The 27,300-nt window shown below is 40.6% G+C and overlaps 1 protein-coding gene across 1 annotated transcript; it reads left to right on the forward strand.

Moving 5' to 3' along the window:
• The first annotated feature begins 1,858 nt into the window (after positions 1–1,858).
• Positions 1,859–27,094, forward strand: tent4b (terminal nucleotidyltransferase 4B). The gene is made up of 12 exons (XM_062420118.1): positions 1,859–2,735; positions 16,372–16,495; positions 17,963–18,009; positions 18,790–18,910; positions 22,072–22,179; positions 22,510–22,638; positions 22,847–23,060; positions 23,173–23,299; positions 23,483–23,586; positions 23,683–23,882; positions 24,286–24,432; positions 24,675–27,094. The coding sequence occupies exons 1-12, from the start codon at positions 2,167–2,169 to the stop codon at positions 24,828–24,830; spliced, it is 2,046 nt and encodes a 681-aa protein (XP_062276102.1). The 5' UTR covers positions 1,859–2,166; the 3' UTR covers positions 24,831–27,094.
• Positions 27,095–27,300: the final 206 nt, after the last annotated feature.

Raw genomic sequence — 27,300 nt, forward strand, 5'->3', positions numbered from 1 at the left:
CACTGCCAAGTTTGTTAAAAAGACTAAAATTGATTAAAACAAAGGCATTTTTTTTTTTGCCTTTAGAGATGTACACAGACTCTCTACCTCTTCCTCTCTGTGCCTCCTTCACCTCCAATCCGTTTTCATTTGCACACTTTGTGAGGCACTACTGTGTGTATGGAGTTGTAGCTGCTTTTCTGTGGTACATTTGCAAACTTTTCTGTCTACAAGTTACCACAGCAGCCAACAAATTGTACTGAAAGCATTGCTGTCAGTAACATTAATTAATTGTCTAAGAACAAACTACAAATAGATTAATAGTGATCAATCAGCAAAATTGCTGCTACAGCCAACAAGCCTGCTCGACAACAGAGCAGGTTTGAATAATGGACCTATAAGATGGTATCATCTACTTTGCATCTGATCCATAGTTTATCGTAATTTGAGAAGCTTATAAAGTCACAATTCTAAGTTTTTATTAATCTTCAAAATAAAAATGAAAAAGGGACTTGAACCCATAAATGGCTTTAAGTGGAAATGTCAAAACCTTTTTGTGATAGTTCTTATGTAGTGAGAGTCAGACATGCTTGCAAGATTTGGGTTTCGGTCAACTTTTCAGGGGAATAGTAGTAAATTGCATATCATCAAAAAAAGGAACAATTTCAGAGATACATTTGAGGGAGAATGTCATGAGGCTATGAATAAATTGATTTTTTGAAATAAATCTTGATTTCTTAAGAATGTTGTGAAGTGTTTTCTTTGTATAATATGAATTATCAGGAGTAGGTATGTGTGGATTTTTGTATCTCCTGCCAAATGCTGCTATAATGACCAGTAGTGGGGTTTGATGCAAAACACTGCTGTTGCTTCATACTGTTAGGAATTTCCTAAAGTTAATTTCTTGTTGAGTTTAAAAAATAGAGAATCCAAGATCATTTTGACACCAACTTCTAGAGCACATCACACTTAAAAATGCACACCGTGTATAAAATATTGGGCTTTAGTGGGAATCAAATTATTTTCCAAGCAAAAATAATGAATTGATCTCACAACCTCAGTGAGGACTTGATGTTTTTCTGTTTTATATCATAGTAACCTGAATATCAGACCAGTTGAAAATGTCATCTTTGGGCTTTGAGAAATTGTCATGCTTTTTAAAAAATGTTTTAATTGCAGACATTTTCTGCAAGACAATCAGTCAGAATCATCTTTATTGGCCAAGTATATTTACACATTTAAGGGTTTGACTGCGATTTAGTGGCTCATAATGTACATACACAATATAACACCAACAGTCTTCAGAAACATATATATATATATATATATATATATGTAAGAAATTACTATTCACATGTGAAACAGTTCTGTGAACTCTAAATAGGATACAAATAGTGCAATGAATGCTGAGAAGAGTGATCATGAAAACAATTGTTAGTAACAGTTCGTTTGGGAATTTATATGGCCCACCTATTACCTCCAAGAGTTTTAACACAATCTAGTATGTGTATTATTGTTTACATTATGGATAGTTTTCTTTCAAATTAATTTTTAAAAAGGTGAGTAAACGTAAGAATGACGTTAAATACAGCGTAACATTAACTTTTAAGCTAGAAGACGAGTACAGTGGATACATATGTGTGGTTTAAGAATGGGTATGAGGGTAAATATTCTTGTACACTTACACCTCGTCTATTTCACTTTGATGAGCAAATAATAAATCAGATATTATGTAACATAAAACAGTTGTCTGTTGCGTAACAACTGTTTCCCCGCCCCCCTCCTCCTTTTTTTCTTTTTTTTTTCTTCACTCGCCCCGCACATGCGCAGTAGCACCGCTCACTCCGCCATTGAGGGACGTAGGTCCGGAGGAAAAAGGGTCAGAGAGGCTCTTCGACAGACAGCCGCAACACGCTTCCACAGCCTTCACCCGCAACTTTGGCCTCAGATATCATTTTTAACACTTGACTCGCACTCTTGTCTTGTCTCATGTGTATGAATGTGTCTGACTACTGAGTATCGTCACTACTTACGGAGCGTGTTTTTTATACTGGATTGTAGAAGTAACGGGCAGCTATAACGAGGCTATAGCAGGCTAGCTAACGTTAGCTAGCGACCTGGCTAGCTGCACACGAGCTGAGCGTTGCTCGGTGGTGGGGTGGGGGGCGGTGTGCCTACTGTCGTTTGATGGATCCAAGAATTGCCTGGTTTCAACCAGAACAACGCGGACCAGCTAACAACCTGTGGATGCAGATTTGGGAGACGACACAAGGACTCGGTTACTTGCATCTAAATAACAGCTACACCTCCGGACCTCAGACCGTGTCGAGCCTGAAAGCGACCGTGAACGGGGCGCCGGGAGCCGTCCTTACCAGCAGAAACGGAGGACTTGACTCAAACACCGGCAGCGGGGAAGCCAGGACTCAGGGGATGTCGACCTCAATGGGGGACGCAGAAATAAAAGAACAGCGGGACTTTATACCACTAGAAACCAATAGCAACCACAACAACCGAGCCGCTGGCAGGGGCGGTGTCGGCGGCGGAGGAGGGGTGCAGCAGCAGGGCGGCGGGGTCGCTGTGCATTGGAGGGGGCTGACGGACGGACACCCCAACAAAAGGAAAAGAGACAACAAAGCTAGCACTTTTGGATTCAACTCCAGCCTCTTGAACAGTGACAGCGGCTCCAACACAGGAGGCTACAATGATTACACGGGCACGCCATGGAAAGCAAGGAACTACTCTGAAGGAATTGTTGGGTAAGAGAGAGTTTATTCAAGATTGACTGGCTCATTTTTTTGAAACCCCGCTGCTGGTAGCGGAGGCGCTCTCACAGAGGAAGTGAGCCCTCGTGTATCAGATTTTTACTGGGGCTGGTGCACTGTGGATCAAGCAGGCGTAAGTCTGTTTCAGGGCATCCCATGTGTGAAATGAGTTGGTTGATTCTTTTAACGCCTGCACACTGAGATGTCATGCGGGGGGATGACTGAGTTGTCAGTCTCACCCACCCACTTTCCAATTCTCTCCTAACCCGTTGAGTGGACAGTTGGATAACTCTGTAAAGTTACATGTGACACTGCCATGTTCTAGCACAGTGAGCCTCACACACGGACATAGTTAACACGTTTCCAAATACTATGGAGTTGTATACAAGTTTTTAGCTGCAGAGCATTTTAATTTAGACAGACATTAAATCTAATTAAACGACTATTGTGACTCACCACTTTAAAGGGTGTGGGAAACAAGCTGAATGACTATTTTGTTCACTTTTAGAAGAACACCACGTGGGTTATCAATATGAAACTAACTATGTATCAAATGCAGGTTCTTCCTGCACTTTTGAATTCTAAGTAACTTTTCAAAAAATGCAAGTTGCAAAATGCTTGATGATGAGGAATGTATGTATGTATATTCAAACAGCTTGGAGAGTTAACCATGTACCTTTTCTTTCTACCGTTTTTTAAATATCCAAATGTAGTAAGAAGTAATTAACATACAGCTCTCAGTTTGTAAAGATCGTGTTTTCTTGGTGTCACTGTATGAATGCAGAGCAGTGCTGAAGATTTGCACTTATAGGAAGCTCTGCTGTTTCAAACCTGTCAACACAGCACACCTACATAGTTTTTATACTGCTAGGGAAAGTGCATATTCGAGTATGCTGCTCATCCATCAACAGATAGTGTAAATAGAGTCTAGAATAGGACAAAGGTGGTAACAGGCTGCCACCTATGGCTGGCTGAAAAAACGGATTCACGTAAGAATCATGATTATTATCTTCTACAATTCAGAATCTATACACAAATGTCAAATATATTTTGTAGAAGTTAGTTAATAACTTAATATTGAATGGAAAATGTGGAATTCACCAGTGAGGATAGTGCCTGGACAGTCTACAGCATGCACACGCTAGAGTTAGCTTGTAGTTCGTCTTAGAGAAAGGCAGTGTTTGGGCAACTTTTTTGGTTTAATGACTAAATAATTTCCTTTGTGAAACAAACATGAATGATCCTGTTCCAGGATGCACTGGTAAGCCATTGTATATTGTGAGTACATTGAACACCATCATTCAGACACTGTGTTTCCTCTGCAACAATGTAGCAGAGAGGCTGGTCTTCTCTGCTGGAGACATAAATGTTAATAACATAGCGAAGCACTCCTCCTCCAGAGTGAACACACCCACTTCTGTTTTTATAAAAGACTTTTAATCAGTGATGTTGGTCAGTATGTTGCATTTTATTTTCATTACTCTCACACAGACAGACGACTTTGAAATACTTTGCAATTAAATCATGCTGTTAATGTTTTAAAATCAAAAGGCTGCAGGCCATTTTTATCTGCCAGTTATGTTTCATATTGTATTTCAGTGGAATAAGGTCACCAGTGAAGGTTTAGTACACAGTGTACTCGAGTAAGAGACTAAAAACTACTCCCTTTTCTGTTCATTCAATTGGGGATTGATTTTGAATCAAGAATCAAATTGTGACATTCTCTGTTGTCATCCTAAACAAGAGTTAACACTTTATTGGGATACTTCATGGGCCTCCTCAAACTCACAGGTATCAGGCTGCCAGAATATCGAAGGAAATCAAGTTAGGAGTGTCGGGCAAACTTGTTGAACTCTGCAGTAAAAAAACAATCAGTACACTCACAATGACTGAAATCATCCACAAACAAGAAGTTGTGTTTCTTTAACACTCACACAATATTGTTGAATAATTGCAGGCAATGTGTTTGGGTACCAAAGAAGTCTCAACCAAGCTGGCGAATCAGAATATGCCTCTAATGAAACCAAGATCCCTTGTTTTCTCCTTCATGAAGAACAGCAGCTGTGGTGACAAGTTTTACATTGTAAAAGTATCAAAATGGTAACAAATAATGAAAACACGCATCGTATTCTCAAATTATGGCTGAATGCATGGCTTCCTTTTAGATGTTTTTTGTTATGTTTGGAACGTAACTGAGCACATATAGATGCATGAGGGAGTTTTATACTGTTTTAAACAGTGAACACACCTTTGAGTATTTTTAAAAACATTGAAACTGATTGAATTTCATTTAATCACAGCTGTTGTTTTTGAGGAAACTTGATTACAGGCACGCTTCAAACCTACAGGGGCTGAATGTTTATTACTGTAGTTTTTGGGTGAAGTATAATTTCAATGCTAACTCTTTTCTGTGTGCTGAGCCCTGCGTGATGTCAACAGGTAGAGATGCTCAAATCAAATCCAACAGAGCGGCGAGATTTTTATCATGAAATCAGTTGAAAGGCAGGGTGTGTAGTTAATGCCAACGTCAGTGATCCTGCAGTTCATGCTTCATGTGCTTCAGCTTCTGCCAGTTCATGAACCACGCTTCCACTTCATTCAGTGAGTGATTCAGTGACTCGCTCACAAACCAGAGCCCTGCTTCATTCACTGAGTGTGAGATTTGAGAGAGAGAGAAAGATGGAGTTTGTACATTTATCTAAGCCTGTGCCGTTTTTCTTATTAGTTAGTCCTCTAATATTAAGCAACAGTATCAAGTCACAAGTTATAATAAATGCTCAAGACATTTGGTAACTTGTAATCAGGGGACCGCCTTTCCCCCTCAAGGCTCTTTTAACATATGATAACTTGAGAGAAAAATTTTGGTGGGTGAGGCTCTGTTGTAAAGACCTTTTAGGTGCAGAGATTTGTCCCCCACCAGCACCACCCCTTTCTGTTGGACATGTGTAGACAAGCAGAACACCAGAGTGTGGAGCTCAGTGTTTGGTTGATCCTCATTTATAGTAATATGGAAGCTCTGTGTTTGTATAAGGACATTCCTTAGTGATTAGCTCTGCTAATACCAGAACCTGAACCTCAGAGCCACAATCACACTCACCACCACTGAGGGCTCTCTGTCTGGCCATACTCACATTTTCACAATGCCAGCGGGCTCCATGGCTGAGTGTTTCAAAATTCACATCTTAAGTCCAATCAATGTGGCTGTGAAAGCTGCTTTTGTTATGTTAATTCCATGTTTAAGTCTGCAGTCGTTTAAGACATGTCTCGTTGCTGGTGCGAGACGGTCTGGATGTGTAGGAGTCTGATAAACATCCAGTTCCACAGTTGGTTATAGCACATATACAACTTCTGCGATCAGGCAAATGGCTGATAGCTTTAGCCAGTCACTATAGTCAGCCTTGCTATGGGTGGTATCACTGAATAATATGATGGTCAGCAGCACGCCCGTTGTGTCAAATCTGCAAAGCCTCTCGTTGCCACATCTCCCTCTTCTCATACCCGATTGGCTTTTGCTTAATGATACACATACACCTTTTTAGCACACATCCCTGCTTCCAAATCCCCAATTTTCTTTCCATCTCACTGCTGACATTACAGTTTGATTTCTGAGCATTTAAGCTTGAGTAGCTTGAGGGATTTGGGAGTGTGATGGGTTGCTTTATCAAAACCAGAGAGTGGATCTACATGTTACAGTTGAATGAGAATAAAAAGAACAAAAAAAAGTAACAAATCAATCAGTTGTGTCTGCTGCTGCTGGTAGCAACAGTACAAAAGTGAGTTGTCAGTATTTCACTTTAAGAGTAAATCGAAGTAGGGCAATATTAAGTAAATCTTTTATGAATATTTAAGTGTTGTAGATTCTTGTACAGCATTAGAATTTAAGCTGAACATTTCTTGCTGTCTATGCTTGCTCTTCCTTTTTTGTGCCGTCATAAATTTGGACGCAGGGCATAAAATTGTATTTGCCAACCCAGTGAGGGTGAGTGACTCGGATTGTGCGCAAACATAACTCCATGAATTGTTATTGCATTTGATTTGCAAGTACCAAAGAGGATGAAGGCGGGTGTAAGTTCAGATGCATTTTTCCACGGGACAGTCTGTACACTATACACTATATTTGGCCATTGGGGTTGGCTAGAGAGACAGAGGCATGTGCTTATTTGTGTTTTACGCTCCTCCTGTCTTTCTGGAAGCTAGCGGTTCCAAAGCAAGCAACCCGCCTCACGATGGAAAAGGAACAGTGTTTACATGCTCCACACGGCCTCACTTCCACAGAACAAAGCCAACCATTTCTGAGAGAGAAACCCGAGCTCCTTCAGTGTCTGTCCAATCAGATTGGGAGTTTTAAGGGAGTGTTTCCACCTCATTTTCTAGTCCTGTAGGACAGTTATTTAGATTCTTTATATGGGCACAGGAAGTTAGTGTAGCCTTGGGGAGTTGTGGCCCATTTCTGTCCTCCTGGACTGAGTCCTGGTGTTGTGTAGCGGGTCTTTAATGTGTAGGCAAGGTGCAATGTTCCAAAGTTACTATCAATTTTTAACAGATAAAAGCATTATAAATCAATTAATGTACTGCAGCAGATTAATGTACTAGAGGAGTCTGCCGCTTTTTCTGTGTAACTTCCCAGTGTCAGTCTAGATGACAGCTGTAAAATTAACACATTTGTTTGTGTAAAATCAGCGTGAGTGTTGAGTTTTGATTCGAGAACACTTTGTTCTTAGTTCAGTTGATTTCTCATTTCCAGGTATAAAGTGACACAAACCCAGTTAAATATTGAAATAGCAAGCCATGCTAACAGGTGAAGTCTGTGGGTGGTTTGCAAAGTAGTCAAAGGTTGAATTCACACCAAATCAGGCATTGCGGCGCAGGGTGGTGATGTGGGTGTGTTTCTTGTAACTGCTGTGAAACACTCACAAAATATCCTTTTATTTCCCCTTATTCACCGGCATTCTCGCTATCACTGCTCTCTCTCTCTCGCTGGCGCCATAAGCTCTCTCTTTCTCGTCTTTTTTAAACTGAGACAGGAAGCCGACAGAAAACTTTACTTTACTTTTAACGTCATCAAAGTGAGGAAAAAATGTCCTCCCCTCGTCCTAGTAACGTCTGTCCTCCATCATGGCAGGGTTGTACAGCTCTGGTCAGTCTGATCTCCAGCCGTGATTGGCCACCGCAGCGTGACATCAGGTTGCGTTTCTCCAAAATTGATTCTGGTTCAACTGGTTCTTGTAACCACCGATGTGGCCTAAATGCACTTCTGATTTTGGTGTGAATTCAGCCTCAAGGCCTGGTGAGTCCTCAGTTTAGTTGTACAGTAGGACATCTGCTTTTACAAAGTTAGCAAACAGCCTTCTCTACGATGTAGCCCCCTGCAATACTTCCACACACTGTTTCTCAGATGCTTCGGTGGCGCATTCAAATGCACTCTATAGGATCACAAGGCAAACTACATCAGCTGGCCTAGCCATCCTAGGAAGGCCAGGTTGACCAGGCACAATCATTTGTTAATAATAGTTTCTTGTTGTTAGTGGTCACCTTCACATTTTCAGTCTCTAACTGGTTATCATGTCGGTTATGGTGTGAAAAAAGCACATTGTTATCAGACGTGGGTTACTTAATATTTTATCTGTCTAGAGCACCAGGTAGGTCATTCTTTTGCTGAAGTTCACATAACAATGATATTCGTTATCAACCGGAACCTGTCTGGCCCGTTAAGCAGGATAAAATAAAGTTTCACAACATTTTTTTACTATTATGTGAATTTAAAAGTTGCATCTTTTGAGAGAGACGAACTGAAAAAGACACTGTGTGTGTATGTGCCCTCAGGTTGTGTTTGTAGATGAAGCATCGCCTGGTTATGAAAGCTGAAGACACAGGAGGCTGCTAATGTCCCCTAAAGCTAGCTAGCTTTAGCAGTCCACAGACATCAAGCAAGATGAGCAGGTGAATTAGTGGATGGACTTTTCTGAAAAAGATGAAATGTGATGTCCGCGCTCTACTTGACGTGACTGGTACTGACAGTCCATAGCTGTTGGGCATAACCTGTATTTGTAATATGCTTAAAAATGACAGTCTTCGTGGTGGTGCAGGCCTTTGTTCTTGTTCAGCGGCGTTGGACGAGTTCTACAAATATGACATTTCACTCATGTTTTAGTCTTCCTGCATTTTGAAGGAGGAAAAATGTGAATTGCCCCCTACCTTGAAGAAAAAGTTTTTTTGGGCCATGTTTGCCAGCCTTACTTTGAGTATTAGTTGTGTGAAAGAATGTGTCAGTGCTTATTTTGTTAGCGTTCCTGTAAATGCTAATGTTCTTTTCTTCAGACATCCTCTTCATTTAAATGTGGCGAATGTCTTACTCATGTGAGGCAGTTTGCTTCTGTGGCCCAAAATGGTTATGATAACAGAGCAACCTGCACTTGATTTATTTTAGTGAAGCCCGGTGTTGGCAGCTAGTTCTGAGTAGTGAAGCAGGACATCACTGGCAAGCTAATGAAGAGTGTGTTTAGTGGCTCACTGATGAGTAGTCCGGGCTCATTCGTTTATTGCCATTCATTGCCACTGTCTTTTGGAGATTTATGACTCCCAGCTAGCACACAGATAGCACCTCTGTGACTGAAGATCCATTATTAGAACTGTAGTTCATCCAGTCTCTGCTGGCTTTGACGTCTGTCACGCTTCCTCCTCTCTCTTTCTCTGCTCACTAGCTGGCTCTCAGCCAAAGCGTGTAAGCCTGCGGAGAGAGAAAGAGAGAGAAAGCGAAGCCTGCATGCTGGTTCTTGGGACTGTAGGTGAAACAGGCCCCCTCTGAACAGCACGTGTGGGCAGCTCTCCATAACTCAGCCTTCCCATGTGTAGTGAGGAATGTGTTTTTCTTTTTTTCCTCTTCCTGTCCAAACCCCTTCCCATGCTCCAGACTGATGCAGTCAGCATGCGACACATGGCGTTCTGATTTTTTTTTTTTTCATAGCCTGTTTAGACTGTGACCTTCTGAGCCTGTGTACAGAGTACATTTCCTTTTGCATTTCGTCTATGATGATAATATTTTTTATTTTTTTAGTGATGCTGGGTTAGTTTAGCCACAAAATATAACATTTAGTGTCTTTAGTGCCAACATATTAAAGCTTTCATTTTGAAATGCTGCCACAACAAAGAGGATAAAGTTTAAATACTAAATTAGCCTAAAACATTTTAAAAGCCACGTGAAAAGCCATATCATCAAGTGCAGTCATTTATATGTCAACAAGTTATTTTACCCTTTTATAGTGGCCTTTTTATTTGGAAGAGATGTAGAAAAACAACAATTAATAAACTGGCCAATGTGGACAGTTTGTGCTGAATTGGCTGTTCTCTTGATTACTTAGGGCAAAAACAACATAGTCATACTTGAGGCTTGAAACATGCTTCACATGCCAGTGCTTTTGCCTGTGTTTGGGGAAAATACTTTGGAGCTGAAACCAGTGAAACTACAAGCTACTCCTCTTTGGAAGGAGTTAAGCCACAGCTATGCAAACTTAGTTGTAGTGTAGCAAGCCGAAACAAAAGTTAAAGCTGGACTGTAAACAAGAAGCATTCGGAAGTATGATTGATGCCTTATCAGATACTGTAAACCCTGCTGATGTGATACTCCAAGTCCAGTCCTGACACTACATATTTATAGTCCAACTGTTCCCGTTGTGACCTCAGTCCCTCCTGCATCACTCAGGCGTGACCAGGCTTATGACAGGCAGTCTGCAGCGTTTGGCCTCCTGTGTAACCCGAGCCTTTCTGTCCCAGCGGCCAACACTTAGCACCGCAGATCAGTTCATTGATGAAACATTAACGAATCTGCCACCTGTGAGACACCGACACCCCGGCCTCTGTTTGTGGTTGTCCTAATTTTAAAAAAGGTAGCGTGCGATGCAGCGTGTTTGCCTCCTGGCAGCACTGTGTCAACCTGAAGCTGTTCATGGTTAGTTATAGACTCTAAAGTCATACAGTCACAGCAGTGTCACATAACACACATACAACAGCGTCTTTTGTTGCAAACGTTGGCATGGCCCAAAATTTCAAGCCTTTGTGAAAATGGGCCCGTGATGTTCGGACTCTTTCTAGGACACAATGGCCACAACACTGCTCACAATCCTTTCATTTAGAAGGGAAGGCAATAATTAAATATTAAGGTTTGAATAAACTTTTTGGAATTGTCACTGGACAGAAGCGATCATGACCAGCTGATCTGTGCAGTTTGAGCATAACAGTTGTAGGTAATACTATGTAGTGACACAACATGAATAAAAACGTACAGCCTGCCCAGGTTTACCAGTTATGTTACACTTGTCTTGATACATGCAGTTACAGTATGATGTAGTGAAGTGTAGAGCTGTGCTACAGCCAGTCGTAGGGCCCAGTGTGAAGACACAATAACCTCTTTTTCCTCCATCCTACCCAACTTAACAGATGGCTCTCGTTCACATGAAGGCATTTCAGCACCACACCCATCCCAGTCTGCCCCCCCTCTCTCTCGCTCTCTCTCTCTCCACTTTTCTATTTCACCTTAATGCTCGTTACCTCTCACTTTATCTTTCTCACTCACTCTGGCTCATTTTGTCCTTCTTTTAACTTCACAGTCTCACCTCATCTTTTGCTTTCTGTTTTTTTGTGTGTGTGTGTGTTTTTTTTAACTTTTCCTTCCCATTCCTCCTTCTGCCAGCAGCCTGATGGTTGAATTATGCTCCTTCGTCAGGATGTTGAGGTGCTTTCATGTGGAGGCTGTGCAAGAATATTGCGAGTCAGTACGATAGCTCCTTGTCACAGATTTATCAATTCTTTTTTTTTTCCAACATTGAAGCGTACAACAAAATTTAAAAAACAAAGTGATTAGTTCTACTTCCACACTGGTATCAGATCAAAACAAGGTTGGTTTTAGAAGCTTAAGCAATCAACAATGAAGTTGGTAAGGAGAAAGTTTTTAATCAAACCTGGTTTTTATAATATTTCAGTAAACTTAACTGTACGTTTGTGTTGTAGCAAACTTTGAGCTGATTGTGTCAGAGTTTACAATGAAAGCACACCACTGTGTGATAGTGTGCGACATGTTCATGTAACTTTGGCACAAGTGTTAAAACATCTCGATTATTAATCTAATTATGTTTATAAACATCGTAAATGAAGGCATGTGTAAACATCCTTAGACTTAGACAGAGAAACACCATTTAAAAAAAATCCTCAGATCATTGAACATCCTTTACTACCTCATTCTCTTTCCCTGCTATCCTCCATTCACATTTCAGTCATATATGAACAGGACAGGCTTTAACTCCTACAGCACTAACAGTACAAGCAGTAAGAGTGCCTCAGGACCCTGGCAACATCACAATGACACTAAAACAATCATGTCAGAAATATATTTTTTTCCCCCTCTCCTTCGGGAGCTTCAGCTCTATGGAAACCTGTTCCACAAGATTACATGCCATTACTTTGATATAGGCTAGCGGGATTATTTGATAAACTGTGCCAAGAGTCCATGTGCTCTGTAGGCAGGAGCAAGACAGACATGCAATGTGATCCAGGGAGGTGGGGCATGAGATGTGTTTTCTCCTATCACGTGACGACGAGAGCACAAGTGTCCTGTTTGCTCTGAAATGAAACCTACTACTGCTATTGTGGAGTGAAATGTTTATATCTCAGGGATGTAGGGATTCAGAAAATGGGTTTTTAGTTTACCATGCTGCGCTGTAAAAGAAACAAACTGAGAAATTTGAAATGTAACCCTCTTCTTTTTTTTTTTTTTTTTTTTTTAAAGCTCTATGTTTGTGGAAGTTGTGGGAAAAAAACATCGAACCTTAAAGCCAGAATCATGTATGCCCCCCACACCCATCCACCCACACATATAATTCAACCACAGCACATGAATTATCTGCTATGGTTGTGGTATGTATATGATACAAATGAAGCTACAGGGAGATTTTTCCATCCACCATGAAATCAAAACAAATGTAGCAGCAGAGAGTAGCTGCTGAGTTTCTTTTAGCCTTAAATGAAAGCGTGTGTGTGTGTGTGTGTGTGTGTGTGTGTGTGTGTGTGTGTGTGTGTGTGTGTGTGTGTGTGTGTGTGTGTGTGTGTGTGTGTGTGTGTGTGTGTGTGTGTGTGTGTGTGTGTGTGTGTGTGTGTGTGTGTGTGTGTGTGTGTGTGTGTGTGTGTGTGTGTGTGTGTGTTAGGCTGGAGTTTGCTCTAGGAAAGGAGATTAGTCATTAAAATGTGGAGTGCTTGTCAGATGTTGGAGAGGCGGTATCAAATGGAAACAGAAACTATTTGCCTATATCTCCCTGGCAAAAAGAAACAAACAAACATATCAAATTTTTTATTGTGCTATTTATGGTGTTCTGTTGAATTAGTCTTAGTAACAACCTGTTACTCAATGTTATATGTTAATCAGAGTTTAAAAATCAAAATACATATGATGAATAGTCCTGTAATGCTACAAACTTCTCACTACTTCTAATAAACTGATTCATTTAACGGATAAAAGTGAATTTTATGTGTTTTTTAAAGCAGCCGTATCAAATAGATACTCATTTTCTACTGACTTTCTCTCTTTGTATGACCAAAGGAAGTCATTCAAATGAAATAATGGCATTCACGTCACTTTTTTAAAATCGTGGTCTGTGTGAAGATGTCCCACCGTGTGTGTGTTTGTAAGGAATCGTGCTCAGCACAGTGTATTCACGTGATACAATAAGCAGCGCAGGAAACTTGTGTTGTTGTTTGACTTGGTAGCAGCTGGCTCTTTCCAGTGAGTGCTCCCTCCTGTTTTCAGTACTAAGTTCATCTGCATTTTGAGTCACACCCTGTATTTACATTCAGTACATTCGGACTGAGCAGCCAGTTAAGCTGGACTCAAACTACAGGAGATTTTGAGCCCATTTGTCTCCGATTAATCTCCCCGGACATTAGAGAAGAAAATCTAGTGTGGGTACCGATGTTCGGCCCAGATTATCCAGTAATGTGAGGTGTTTACAGATCCAATCTTAAACCCCCAGAACTGCTCACAAACTCATCGAGTAAATTCCAAACATATTAGATCTTTACGACTTAAAATCTGGATCATTACGGGATTTACAATACGTTAAACATTCAACCCCTTGAGGCTAACGTTAGCTAGCCCACTACTGTTGACACATATTAAAGCTGACAGTTAAATCTCACCTGAAGAGCAAACAACCTGTGTTGATCATGTCTCACCAACCATCCAGATTACTTTATCCTCCTGTTTTTTTGTTTGTTTTTTCTCACTGCAGAGCATTAAGCAAGCTGTAGCACCATGTCACTCTATTTCATTTACCTCTGCTTCACCATGTGAACATGTGAGATTACATGAGGTGGTGCATTGTGTGTGCATGTTTGAGACTACAGAGATCCTTTGTGAAGTTTCACCTTGTGTGCGGGATGCAGGCTTATTGTCCAACTGTAGTCTGTCCTGGCATTAGTCTGCATTCAGAGGAACAACAGCTATGCATTTAAGATGCGGCCTCTTTATTCATTTCCATAAGACCACATCCATGGAGCGGAGTGCAGCACGCCCACACCTCAAAATGTAAATCCTGGCTTTGTTTTGCTGCAGTGCATTCAAACATCCATCCATCAGTGCCAATTAATGACTTTAAGCAAAAGTTTCAGGTAGAATTTTCTTTGCAAATTTGACTATTAGTGTTGAGACTTTTCTAGAATATACAATGCTGTAGAGTGTCTGGCAAGCCTTTTATTTTACATCTTCCCACTCAAGCAATATGCAGACACTAATGTAGTATCTAGTGTGTTTTTTTTTTTTTGATGCAGTGTCGCTGTCTGTCTGATCAGCGCCTTACAGTGACACCACTGGCTGCAGCAACTGCAGGTTTAGTATTTTTTCTTTCTCTCAAGGTCACCATGAAAGCATTTGTGTAGGGAGGAGATGGTGTGTGTTCCATAGATGGTTTCCAGACCAGCAGCTTTCCTCTGCTGCTTCTGCTACTCTCACACCCAACAAATCATAAAGGTGTAACCCATTCAATTTTGACTACTGTCAGAGTGCTTGTTAAATAAAACCCAGACAGTAGACACACACACACACACACGTTGGCCTAGGTCACTTTTGGGGACATTATTCATGTCCCCCCCCACACATACACACACAGAGTGCTCTTTGGGGCGTAATCCAAAAATCAGTCACTCAGCGTTGATAGCTGGACCTGTTTCTTTTGTCCAGCTTACTGTGTTTTTTGTTTGTATTATTTATGAACTCAGAAATATCTTTTTCCTCCTCTCTACTCCTGTGGTTTGCCAATGGGAACAAGCCTGTTATTAGCCTAATTCTGGCTTTATATGGTTGTTTGTGCACATGCACGTGTGTTTGTGTTCTTTTTTGTCCGCCCACAGAGGACTTGTCCCTCCGTCTACGTGTAGGCTATGTAGACAAACTGGTCAGTGAAAAGGTCATTGCATGTGGGCAGAGCGACCTGTTTCAAGGACGAATGCGGTGCTCTCGCTCAACTTGACTTTACAGAGTGTATCTTCCATACTAACATTACTCTGTGTCACAGCAGGGGTTCCTGTTTTGTTTTTACTCTGCTCTTACCAAAAAAGAAATGGTTGAACACACAGCTGCGCGTAGGGGGAGGTAAAAGCTTTTCTTTAAAGACAAACCTTTAGTTATTTTTTCACTCTTTCCTTGGTTTTCAGTAATTATTAACTTCCTATCAGTAAAGGTCAGTCCATGTGTGGAGGAGTATTTTTTTCTCTTGATTTTAAAGCAGGAGAAATATACTTGTTGAACTCCAGTAGACGACTCCTACTACTGGGACCAATTATATTAGTGATGGACATGAATCTACCTGCACCTGATAAAGGAACTATTCAGAGAACTCAGCCACTCCTGCTCTTTTTAAAAAACGTATTTACCAAGGGCAGGTTAACATTGTTTTGGCAGCACCCTTCCTCACAATCTGATGTTATATAAATTCATATCTTTGAAGTAACTTGTACAATAACTCATCAGCTGTAGAGCTGTTTGGCTGGTCTAGCCCCATTACATAGCACATGTGATTCATTCTTATTTCAATGCCTATCAAAGGAGACAGAGAAAAGTGATACAAACTTGATTTCTATTTGAGTTGTATGAAATGAAATGCGGCTAAATCTGTAGCGTTGAGTTGTGAAAACAAACGTACTTGACTGATCTGTAAACTGAAAACTATCAGTTACACTGAGCTGCACTGTTTGACCTGTTCTGTGGCTTATAGTTCTTATCACTATCAACTTGCTAGAGTGTAAGTAAGATAGTATCTGCTTTGGTTTGAGGAAAGTTAAGTTACCAATTAAACCAAGCAAATTAGCTGTACTCAAACCATGTCACAAATGGATGCTTAATATGACATAAAGCCATGTCTTATTTGGCATCCTTTGAGCTATTTATTATCTATCTGGAAATTATATGTAGTGTTTAATTCGCTGGATCACCACAAAAAACAGAATCCAGGTTATTTTATTTATAGATGGTTTATATGAAAGCATTCATCGTCTATTCTGTTAGTTACTGTGAATTTATATGTTTCCCTTTGTGTATTAATGTGTGTTTATTTGACCCCTCTTACACTGCTGTGTCCTGTGTGCCATGCAGGTTACATGAAGAGATCAGCGATTTCTATGAGTACATCTCCCCGCGGCCGGAGGAGGAGAAGATGAGACTGGAGGTGGTGGACAGAATCAAAGGCGTCATCAACGACCTATGGCCAAGTGCTGAGGTACACACAGGTTGTTTTCCACATCGCAGGGTGTGACACACATGATTTTTCAGCTTTCCACTGATAACCAGGGTGAGAATTGCCCCCAGCTGTTTGCTAGAAAATCTCGGCTGTAATCTAAAAGCCTCTTTTCAGGGACGCCATGCAACACTAGAGGCTATTTTCTTTATTTTCTGGCAGAAGCTAGTGAATTTGTGGAATAGTAAAATTAGCTGAATTATACACTGAACACAGTGTTTTTTTGGTCTAGTTCAGCACTGTGATCAGACTACTCTGGACACAACAATCTCTGTAATTTACAACCTTCAGTAGTCACACTTATAAACACCAGGCTGTATGTGATATCAAGCAAATGACTGTAAGTGCCAACCTTTCATAAAGCTTCCTCTTGTTTTGTCTATCATCTCTCCACTGCACAGTACTCTGTTGTGGTCATGTTATCAGCAACACCTCAGGCATTCTTGTACCCACTGACGTTGATCCTGCTGATAGAGCATTGTGCTTGAAAATCTGTCTGCTCTGAGCTTAGCAGCTCCTAAATTAAGGAGCACAGCACCGTCCCGAGCTTTATTCCATTTCCACTGCGGCCGGCGGAGTGAGCAAGGACAACTTGGTCATCCACTCAGTGTGATGCTAGTTTAATTGATGAGCTTAGATGCCCAGACATCCACCAGACACCTTGGACTGTTTCCATAGTCTTTCACTGAATCAAGAACTTGCCAGTTATCTTTGGAAGCTTGTTTCAATTACCCATACCAGGACGTATTATGGAAAGCTTCCCTGCTGTAGTTCATCTCGGGACAGAAAATGTTTTGAGACCACCCATAGTTACCTCACCCTAAACAGAAGCGTTCAGGACTTACTATTCATTCATTCACAAACACGGCTCTGCAATCAGTTTAGCCCCGGACATGTGACTGCGCTGTACACTAGAGTTTATACTACCGCTTGATGCAGGATTTAGGGGGGGGGGGGGGAGGTCAAGGCTTAAGTCTATTTCTGTTCAGACACCAATTTGTGTGCTGCTCACTGGGAGGTTTAAAAGGTGGAAGGTTGGAGTTATTTCAATCACTTCCATAGCGTGCAGGTTAGGAGATCAGCAGTTAAAAGGAGAGTTTTGTATGTAAACAAGTTGCCAATCCTCATTTCTTTAGAAGTTAGTTTCCCCATCAGTGCAACACGAACACAAAGAACATGTGCTTTTTTAAGCTGTGGTCTTTAATTCCTCTGTAAAAGTGATTTAAAACTACTCAAGTTACACTTTCTCTCCCTCCTGATAGGTAGCTCTTGTACCACACCTGTTAGGTTTGTTTGAACTTGTCATTAAGTCAACAACGTGTTAAGCTGTGGAATAATAATATTTGTGCAGCTTGGAAAACAGGTTTTTTTTTGTAGTGGTAAAGCTTGTCATGGGAAAATCAAATGTGTGTCTCTATATGTGTGTAACTATATGTCTTGTCTCTCCAGGTCCAAGTGTTTGGGAGCTTCAGCACTGGTCTTTATCTGCCAACAAGGTGAGCCACTTGGTTTCCTGAACGAGCCCAGAGATTAAAACTCATGGTTGCTCTCTTGATCTTTTAGCGCCGCTGATCCTGTATCCTTTTTAAAACTTAATTTGGAGGCCTGAAATTGCTGACCACTTGAACACAACAACAACAACACTAAACAATCAACTCCTAAACACAGACACAAATACATGTCACTTGGATTAGTGGACACTGTGTCCACGACTCTAATGGAACTAAGCTGTTTGTGGGGATGCATTCGTGTCCGTGGGTGGTGTGTGCTTTTGATTTTCTGAATGTCTGTTTCTGTGTTTCTGTGTTGTAAAAAGCTCTTAGTTAAGTTACAAAATACAGATGATATACTCTGTGCGCACATGTACTTGTGTGTCTTTTTTTTTTTTTTTAAGTAATGCTTGTATTTAGTGAACACACACACTGACCTACTTCACTCATTGGCTGGCTTTCTTAAGTTCTGGCTGAAGTTAGTTAAATATCCACAAGAGGGGCATAAAGCCACCTCTCTGCACTGCTAGACCATGTGGAGGATATTTAAAAATGGCTGATGTACTTCATATAAGGAGCTCAGGAAGAAAATGCTTTTTAGAATTCAAGTTAAGGGATATTATTGCCTAGTTTTGTCCATTAAAAACCAGCCTCTTGTATTTTGCACGTCTGTATGTTGTACTGTTTGTCCGTTGACTCATTATTACAAAGCTTATAAGTAAACACTTTGCAGTGTGAGGAAGAATGAGCCTATGTGTTTACCTGCTGTTTCTCTCTTTCCTCCAGTGACATTGACTTGGTGGTTTTTGGGAAGTGGGAGACTCTCCCACTCTGGACGCTGGAAGAGGCTCTCCGGAAGAGAAATGTTGCAGATGAGAACTCCATTAAAGTTCTGGACAAGGCAACGGTAAGACTGAACTGACTCGCAAGTAGGGCTGGGCAATATATTGAAATTATATCGTTATCGTGATATGAGACAAGATATCGTCTTAGATTTTGGATATCGTAATATCGCAATATGTCATCAGAGTTGTCTTTTCCTGGTTTTAAATGCTGCATTACAGTAAAATATGTAATTTTCTGAACTTACCAGACTGTTCTAGCTGTTCTGTTATTTACTTTTTACCCACTTTTTCATTATATCCACATTACTGATGATTATAAATCAAAGATTTCGTAGTGTAAATATTTTGTGAAAGCATCGACAGTCATCTCTACAATATTGTTGTAATATCGATATCGAGGTATTTGGTCTAAAATATTGTGATATTTGATTTTGTCCATATCGCCCAGCCCTACTTGCATGTGTTGTGTTCTTCCAGACAGTGGATTTAATACGTTTAATAGGAACCAAATACACAATATTTTAGACCTATTTACAGTTTTCATTCACAGCTACACCAAATGAAATAAGTTTGGACAATCATTTCTAGACGGAGGGCAGTTCTCTTCTACCCAGTAATTCTTCTCACCTAATCAGGAAGCAATATTGTACGGAGCCCGTAAAGGGAAATGGTGAAAATAAAATAAAACTTTGGTTTCCCGTGAGCACGAGAGACATTTCTCGTGAGCACGAGATACTTTCTGGTGAGCACGAGATACTTTTCTTGTGAGCACAAGATACTTTTCTCGTGCTCACGAGAAACCGAAGGTAGCTTAATTAAGGATAGTTGTGCCTCCTGTGCTTAAGCCTCCAGGCTGCTCAAAGAATGGCAGCAGAAGTGGATTTATTCTCTTTCCCTTCAAACGCTAAATATACCTGAAAGTGTCATCAACGAACTAAAAGATGATAAGGTGAAGATAAATGTTAACTTTAGTCACATAAAGTAAGCAATACATGTATAGCCTAATGTCCTAATTCTCCTTGCATTTTGTGTACATCCACCTATATCCACAGAGCTGGCCAGATGTTTGTAACTGTTCATGAATAAAATGAACTACGCGATTCAAGGTGGTGTATCCCTTGCGCCGAAACAGACTACAAGACTTCATAATTTGTTTTAATTGTCTTTCAGGGCGCACTCACACTAGGGTCAGTTGTTCCCTACCGTGCTGAAGCACGAATGTCCCCCCTCCCCTGTCCCCTGCTGGCCCACACTCAAACCTAAGTGTAGCTACTCAAACACGGTTGCCTCCTCCGACACGTGCGTTGTGTACGTAACTGTGTGCGCATTAGGGTTTAATCCCAGGAAGGGAATTCCCGGGAAATCCAATCAAAACCATTTCCCAATTCCTGGGCAATTTAATGACGGGAACCGGGAAAAATATTGTTATTTCAAAATTAAAAAACACAGAACATTAATGAAATATATTCACTAAATCATAGGCAGACAGTTTGCTCTCATAAAACATGCACAGGTGTGTGTTCGCGTGCTGTGCGCCGGTAAAACACAACACAGCCGATCAATTAACACAACGCACTATGATTAAAAAGTGCAAGCTTGTTCTTCTGAGTCATGCCTGTGTAGTACTGTATGCAGTACTACAGATACTTGTGTAAAAAAGACTCTAGTAAAAGCAGACTTACTGATTCAACTCTTTACTCCAGTAAAAGTAAGAAAGTTCGATCACTTCGAGTGATCATTCACGCTCGTAGGAATAGACTTAGTTTAACTGAATGACTTACTTTAACGAATTTCGTTAGTTTATATAATGTAGATTTGTAAAATATTACTTTTATTAGGGTCACAGTCAAAGACAATAAACTTAGTATTTCATAATTGTGGTAGCAGCCGTGCAGCCACGCTGCACGCTGGATGCACTAATATAAACTAATATTAAGCCTATAGCCTATTCATTATAATGTCAATGGACATAAATTGAGTTCTTTTGCCCTTAATAATGATAAAATAATACACAAAAAAATGGTTGGATTGGGAACCCATATGCATAATGTCTCCTCTTTCAGACATCATGCACGCATGCAATACTTTCTGGTGAGCACAAGATACTTTCTCGTGCTCACGAGAAAGTATCTTGTGCTCACCAGAAAGTATCTCGTGCTCACCAGAAATGTTTCTCGTGCTCACGGGAAACCAAAGTTTTATTTTATTTTCACCATGTCCCTTTGCAGGCTCCGTAATATTGTTATGTTTAGCATATTATTATTATTATTGTTGTTGTTGTTATTATTATTATGATTGCTTAACTGTAATGTTTGTATACGTTTGACTGTCTATCAGCTGTGCACTACATAAATCCACAAGTACAAATACCAGAATGTGTTAGCTTTTATGATTAATAATCATCAATCTTAGTATTTCATAATTGTGGTAGCAGCCGTGCAGCCACGCTGCACGCTGGATGCACTAATATAAACTAATATTAAGCCTATAGCCTAATCATTATAATGTCAATGGACATAAATTGAGTTCTTTTGCCCTTAATAATGATAAAATAATACACAAAAAAATGGTTGGATTGGGAACCCATATGCATAATGTCTCCTCTTTCAGACATCATGCACGCATGCAATACTTTCTGGTGAGCACAAGATACTTTCTCGTGCTCACGAGAAAGTATATTGTGCTCACCAGAAAGTATCTCGTGCTCACCAGAAATGTTTCTCGTGCTCACGGGAAACCAAAGTTTTATTTTATTTTCACCATGTCCCTTTGCAGGCTCCGTAATATTGTTATGTTTAGCATATTATTATTATTATTATTGTTGTTGTTGTTATTATTATTATGATTGCTTAACTGTAATGTTTGTATACGTTTGACTGTCTATCAGCTGTGCACTACATAAATCCACAAGTACAAATACCAGAATGTGTTAGCTTTTATGATTAATAATCATCAATCTTTCATTAATAATCATCAATCTTTTATTGAGTCATTGAGTCAGTATGATGCTGACACATGTTAGCTCTTTAATGTTAGCTGTCAGCTAGTTAGTTATACATGCTCTAAATCACATTAGTACTAGCTGTTGTGACAGCCTTATAACTCTGACTACACTGCATGTGCACAGGTATGTACATCAAGGCAAATGCTAAAAGTGGATTTTTGTGTAATTGTGTGTGTGTAAGTGATCTCCTGTCTGAAAGTGTGTATCTTGTGTTCCCAGGTTCCCATCATCAAACTGACTGATTCCTTCACTGAGGTCAAAGTGGACATCAGCTTCAATGTGAAAAGTGGCGTTAAAGCTGCTCTGCTCATCAAGGATTTCAAAGAGGTACAGTATGCAGCGCCACAGTACCTAACAACCCCACAGAGACAGGAAGAGCAAATTTAAAAGCCAGGAAAATACTAAACTGCTGTTATTGCACTTCCACAAAAAGAGGAACCTTAATTATTCATAATCCACTGTCAAACGCAAGAAGATGTTAATTTATATTTGTAATAAGTTTTGAATGTATCAAGTTGGCTGTTCCTTTTTATACATTAGTTATCAGACCAATAAAGACCCTGGATCTTTTAGGCTCCACTATTTCCCTCTAGAGGGTGCTGTAGACCTCAAAATGCATTCATCATGTCCTTGCTGTATCTGTCCTTTGTCCCACAGAAATACCCTGTGCTGCCTTACCTGGTGCTGGTACTGAAGCAGTTCCTACTGCAGAGGGACCTTAATGAAGTTTTCACCGGAGGAATCGGCTCCTACAGTCTCTTCCTCATGGCTGTCAGCTTCCTGCAGGTAAGATGTACTCTGTGATTCATACCGACAACTCTGTGGAAAAAAAAATCCACATATAAATATATAGTCATAAACTATTCTCAGTGAAACAAGACTGTTAGGCTGCCATGTATATGTAGAATGACAGTTTAATAATTATGTCCGAATTTGGTCAACAGTCTGAGCCATTTGCAGTAATTCAGACATCAACCTGTACTGTGTTCTTCAGCTACACTACAGGGACGACGTCTGCAATCCCAACATGAACATCGGCGTACTGCTGATTGAATTCTTTGAGCTCTACGGTCGCCACTTCAACTACCTGAAAACAGGCATCAGGATAAAAGATGGAGGCTGCTACGTTGCCAAAGATGAAGTTCAGAAGAACATGATGGACGGTTACAGGCCTTCCATGCTCTACATTGAGGACCCACTACAGCCAGGTATGTTTCTCTCTCTTAGTCACAGCATTCTGTTCCTGCTGCTGCTCACAGTTAAAACAAAGGCGTGTCAAGTATATTTACACAAACCGATCATCTGTCTTGTGTCCAATAGACAATGATGTCGGCCGGAGTTCATACGGTGCCATGCAGGTGAAGCAGGCATTCGACTACGCCTATGTGGTGCTCAGCCACGCTGTGTCACCCATTGCCAAGTACTACCCCAATAATGAGATGGAAAGGTAAGGAGCTAATTAAAGACGCTGTCAATCACAGAAAAAGTGTTTCTTTCTTTATAGCCAGTCAGTCTGTTGTAATATTCAGTCAGGGTTAGCTTTGTGTGTCCCGCTGAAAATACCAGTAACATGTTGTGCTTCACGCTGCTGTATAAGCACTTGTATACGTCTCTCTATATCGCATGGCAGCATACTGGGCCGAATAATCCGGGTGACTCAGGAAGTGGACGAGTACAGGGAATGGATCAGAAAAAACTGGGGGAGCCAGTCTCAGAACGAACTGACACTCAACAGTACGTTCAAACGGTTTTAAGCTTCTTTTGAATTTATTAAACATCTCTTGAAGTCCTGTTTCAACTAACTTCGCCTCTGTGTCTGCATTCCTATAGGAAATGACGTCACACTCTTTGAGTCCCAGCAACTCGATGAATGCAACAACAACGTTCCAGGTGATGACGTTGTGGTACTACCGTCTGCTCCTCACAGCAAAACCTCCTCCAACTCCTCCTCTCCATCCCCGTCACTGCGCTCATCTCCCTCCTCCTCCCCGCTGTCGCCCTCCACCTCATCCTCCAGCTCCAGCGATGCGGTCAGTACCGAAGCCACACAGACCCACACACACATCCCTCAAATGCTACACTATTGCATATATCTGTAGCAGTTAGCAGCTTTTCAAGTACTATTTAGTTTAAGATTGATTTAAAAACATGTGCTATTAAAATACATTTCTAAATCTTTCAGATTCTACATAGATAAATTGATATAAATACACTACTTATAGTCTCTAAACTGCTTGCTACATGAATTACATACCTCCTAATTAAGTTGCTGTACAACAAACTCCAAATTCCCTGCTTTTGTTAGACTAGACTACAAATTGGAGGTGTATATAACAGTGATGTCCATCTCAAAGCAGTATGCGTATATTTAAGCACAGTGAGCTGATGTGAAAAGAGGGCAGGTTGTTACATCACATTCTTGGTTTTCCGCAGGACTCTGATGGCACGCCGTGTAAGACAGCTAAACAGCAGTCTGGTCGGGGCCCCAGCACCCACAGAGAAAAGTCTGCAGTCGTCACTAATCACCGGACACAGAGCCACACTACCAGCACTCCACCTGGAAACAACAAGGGAGGAAAGGTATGCTTTGGAAATAAGCCATTTCTGATAGCTGTAAAATATTTTATGGTGTTTCCTTAGGAAGAATACTTGATACAGAGCTTTAAAACCAGATCATTATTGTCGTACTTCTCCACTATCAATAGGCTGTGTTTTTATTAAGAACCCAGTCAATAATCCTGCACTCATCTTGCCTTTACACTCATCTTGCCTTTACACTCATCTTGCCTTTACACTCATCTTGCCTTTACGCTCCTCCCCAGGCCAGGATGTCTCGTTCCCACCACAAGAGCGGCCACCACGCACAGCAGAGCTCCTCCAATACCAAAAGTCATCAGAGCAACAAGCCACACCACCAGGGCAACAGCAAGAAGAGGAAAAATGTGCGAGACACTACACAAGAAGACCTTTGCAGATAGGGGTGACCTTGCCTGCCCCCTCCTCCCGTACACCCCCTCAACCCTTCCTTGTCTGCAACTGACTGACTGTCCCACTTCTGCTGCCAGACTCCAGCCTTGGGAGGTTGTTAGTAGTATTAAAACTTCTACAGTATCTGTCTCTCTGTCAAGCTTTTCGGGGTGACGAGCAACAATTTCTAGCAGGAGAGGAGAAAAAAAAGAACAAAAAAAATTTGTTTTAGGAAATGAGGTCTAATTTCTCAGACCTTGAACTGAAATCATAAAGGATAGTTGCTCATTTGCTTCCCAACATGCTTCTTCTACGGAGCCTTCCACAGCCAGCACCTACACTACATGCCTCTTGCGCCTCCTGCTGTACAGGAATAGACAGGTCGGGTGTCTGGAATCTACTCTGGAGCAATACGTGGAACGGCTGGCTGTACTTTTCACAGATGAAAATAGGATCCAAAATTTTATCAAAAACAGCAAAAAAAGATGAAAAAAGGCAAACGGCTTAAAATGTACAAAAAACAAATGATGAACAACATGTACACTGATTTTTCTAAAGATGGTAACTGACAAATGCAATCAGTAAGAGTGGGATATAACTTATGCATGAGATTTCTTTCCGTTGGTTGATTTTTTTTTCTGTTTGTTTAATCTGTTTTGTTATGTCTAAAACAGGTTATACAAAGATTTGTATAAAAAAAATGCAAATGCAAAAAAAAGCAAAAAAAAGCTTAAAAACAAACAAAACAAAAACACTAGACACAAGTAAAAGGAAATTGTTTCATATGACCTTTTTACAAGATATACCGATTGAAGACATGTTAACGTACACATCCTGTGCCCGCAACTTTTTTGGCAAAAGCCAAAAGCTGGTTTGGGTCCCATTGCCAACATAAATCATCAGCATCAACGTTTACTCCTGGTTGCTCTCTGTGAGTGTGTAACAGTGTTAACATTTAGCCTTGAGTGAGCCAACGCTCACGTACAGCCCTATAGACGACTGGATGGAGCCTGATCTCTCACCCAGCTCAATAGCACAGCCACACCGACGTAGAGGCTTTAAGATGACTGGTTTAAAATTAGCAAAAGGGGTCATTATGATTTTATTGAAAAATCCTACACTTGAAAGTTAAAAAAAAAAGTGTTAATAATACAACTGTGGGTGATAATCTGTTTCTCTGGTAATCTACCTACTATAAAATCATTTGTATTTGTTAAATGTATTTATTTTTTTATTAATTATATGAACATAGTATGGATATGTGTATTATTAACATAGAGCCCATATCTTTGAGTCCTATATTGAAATAGGATAAGTTGCTGGGAGGGTGGGGGGGCGGGTAGAGTTATATTGAGGTACAGCAAAATGCCACCTTTGTTATTTTATTGGGTTGTTTTTTGTTTTTTTCTTTTCAGTGACAGTTGAGTGACCAAGTTACTTTGAAACGTTTGAGAGACCATTTTACTAGTTAATGGTGAGAATTTTGTTTTAATACGTGGCTGGTCTACTTAATTTAAAAGGGAGTCGATTTTTTTTTTTTTTAAATTTCATTTTATAAATTATCTTAGCAACAAACACAATATGTCAATCCCCCTCTGTCATTGCAGTACAACAACTTAACCTCTAGATGGAGTCATCGCTCCGGTCTGAGTCCACACAGTTTGGGCTTTTATACTGCATTTGATTTGGTTTATCTCTGCGTTGTTATTCTTTTTTCTCTTTTTTTGTGTTTGACTCATAAGTGAACGAGCAGCTGCACATAGAAAACATGTTAAGCTGAGTACTTGCTGGAGGGAGTAGTACACCAAAGCACACCACAATCCTCTTATTGTCTCTATCCCAAATGTCACCCCCAAATCCACCCACAGTGATATGAAACAAAGAGCCAGCAATAATACCACCTCACATCATACATGATTAAGGACAACATGCTCACCCCTGAGTAAGTTTTATCTTACATGTTCAGACGGAAAAGCACATCCATGCACTAACTTACAAACTTTTAGATTTTGGTGTTGAAATGCGTGTTAGTTAGTTTATTCTTCTTTTTGGCCCCCCCGACTCCTCCGTTCTACGGTTTTTTAAAAGCGGTTTAAATAAATGCAGTATATAAGCGCTGGTCTTGTGTTAGACGGACCGGGAGAAAGGTGAATGATGTTAGCAGTGCCATCTGAATGTCCACTTTACCATCTCTATATTCACTGCAGGAAGGCCTCAAACCCAACTGTACCCATCTCTGCAGCTATTACAATTCATGCAATAAAAACAGTACAATGAAACCACGTGTGGAGATATGGTCCTTCTCTCTCTCTCTCTCTCTCTCTCTCTCTCTCTCTCTCTCTCTCTCTCTCTCTCTTACAATGTTATTAGTTCACCATAAAAAAAAAAAACACATACTGCGATCATAATTAGATAGGAAAAGTAGAAGTGTGAGACAGGGGAGCCCCCCCCCCCCCGCCTTCTCTTTATAGAAAACGTCGC

Source organism: Scomber scombrus, chromosome 1 (assembly GCF_963691925.1).
Source record: "Scomber scombrus chromosome 1, fScoSco1.1, whole genome shotgun sequence".
NCBI classification, from domain to species: Eukaryota; Metazoa; Chordata; class Actinopteri; order Scombriformes; family Scombridae; genus Scomber; species Scomber scombrus.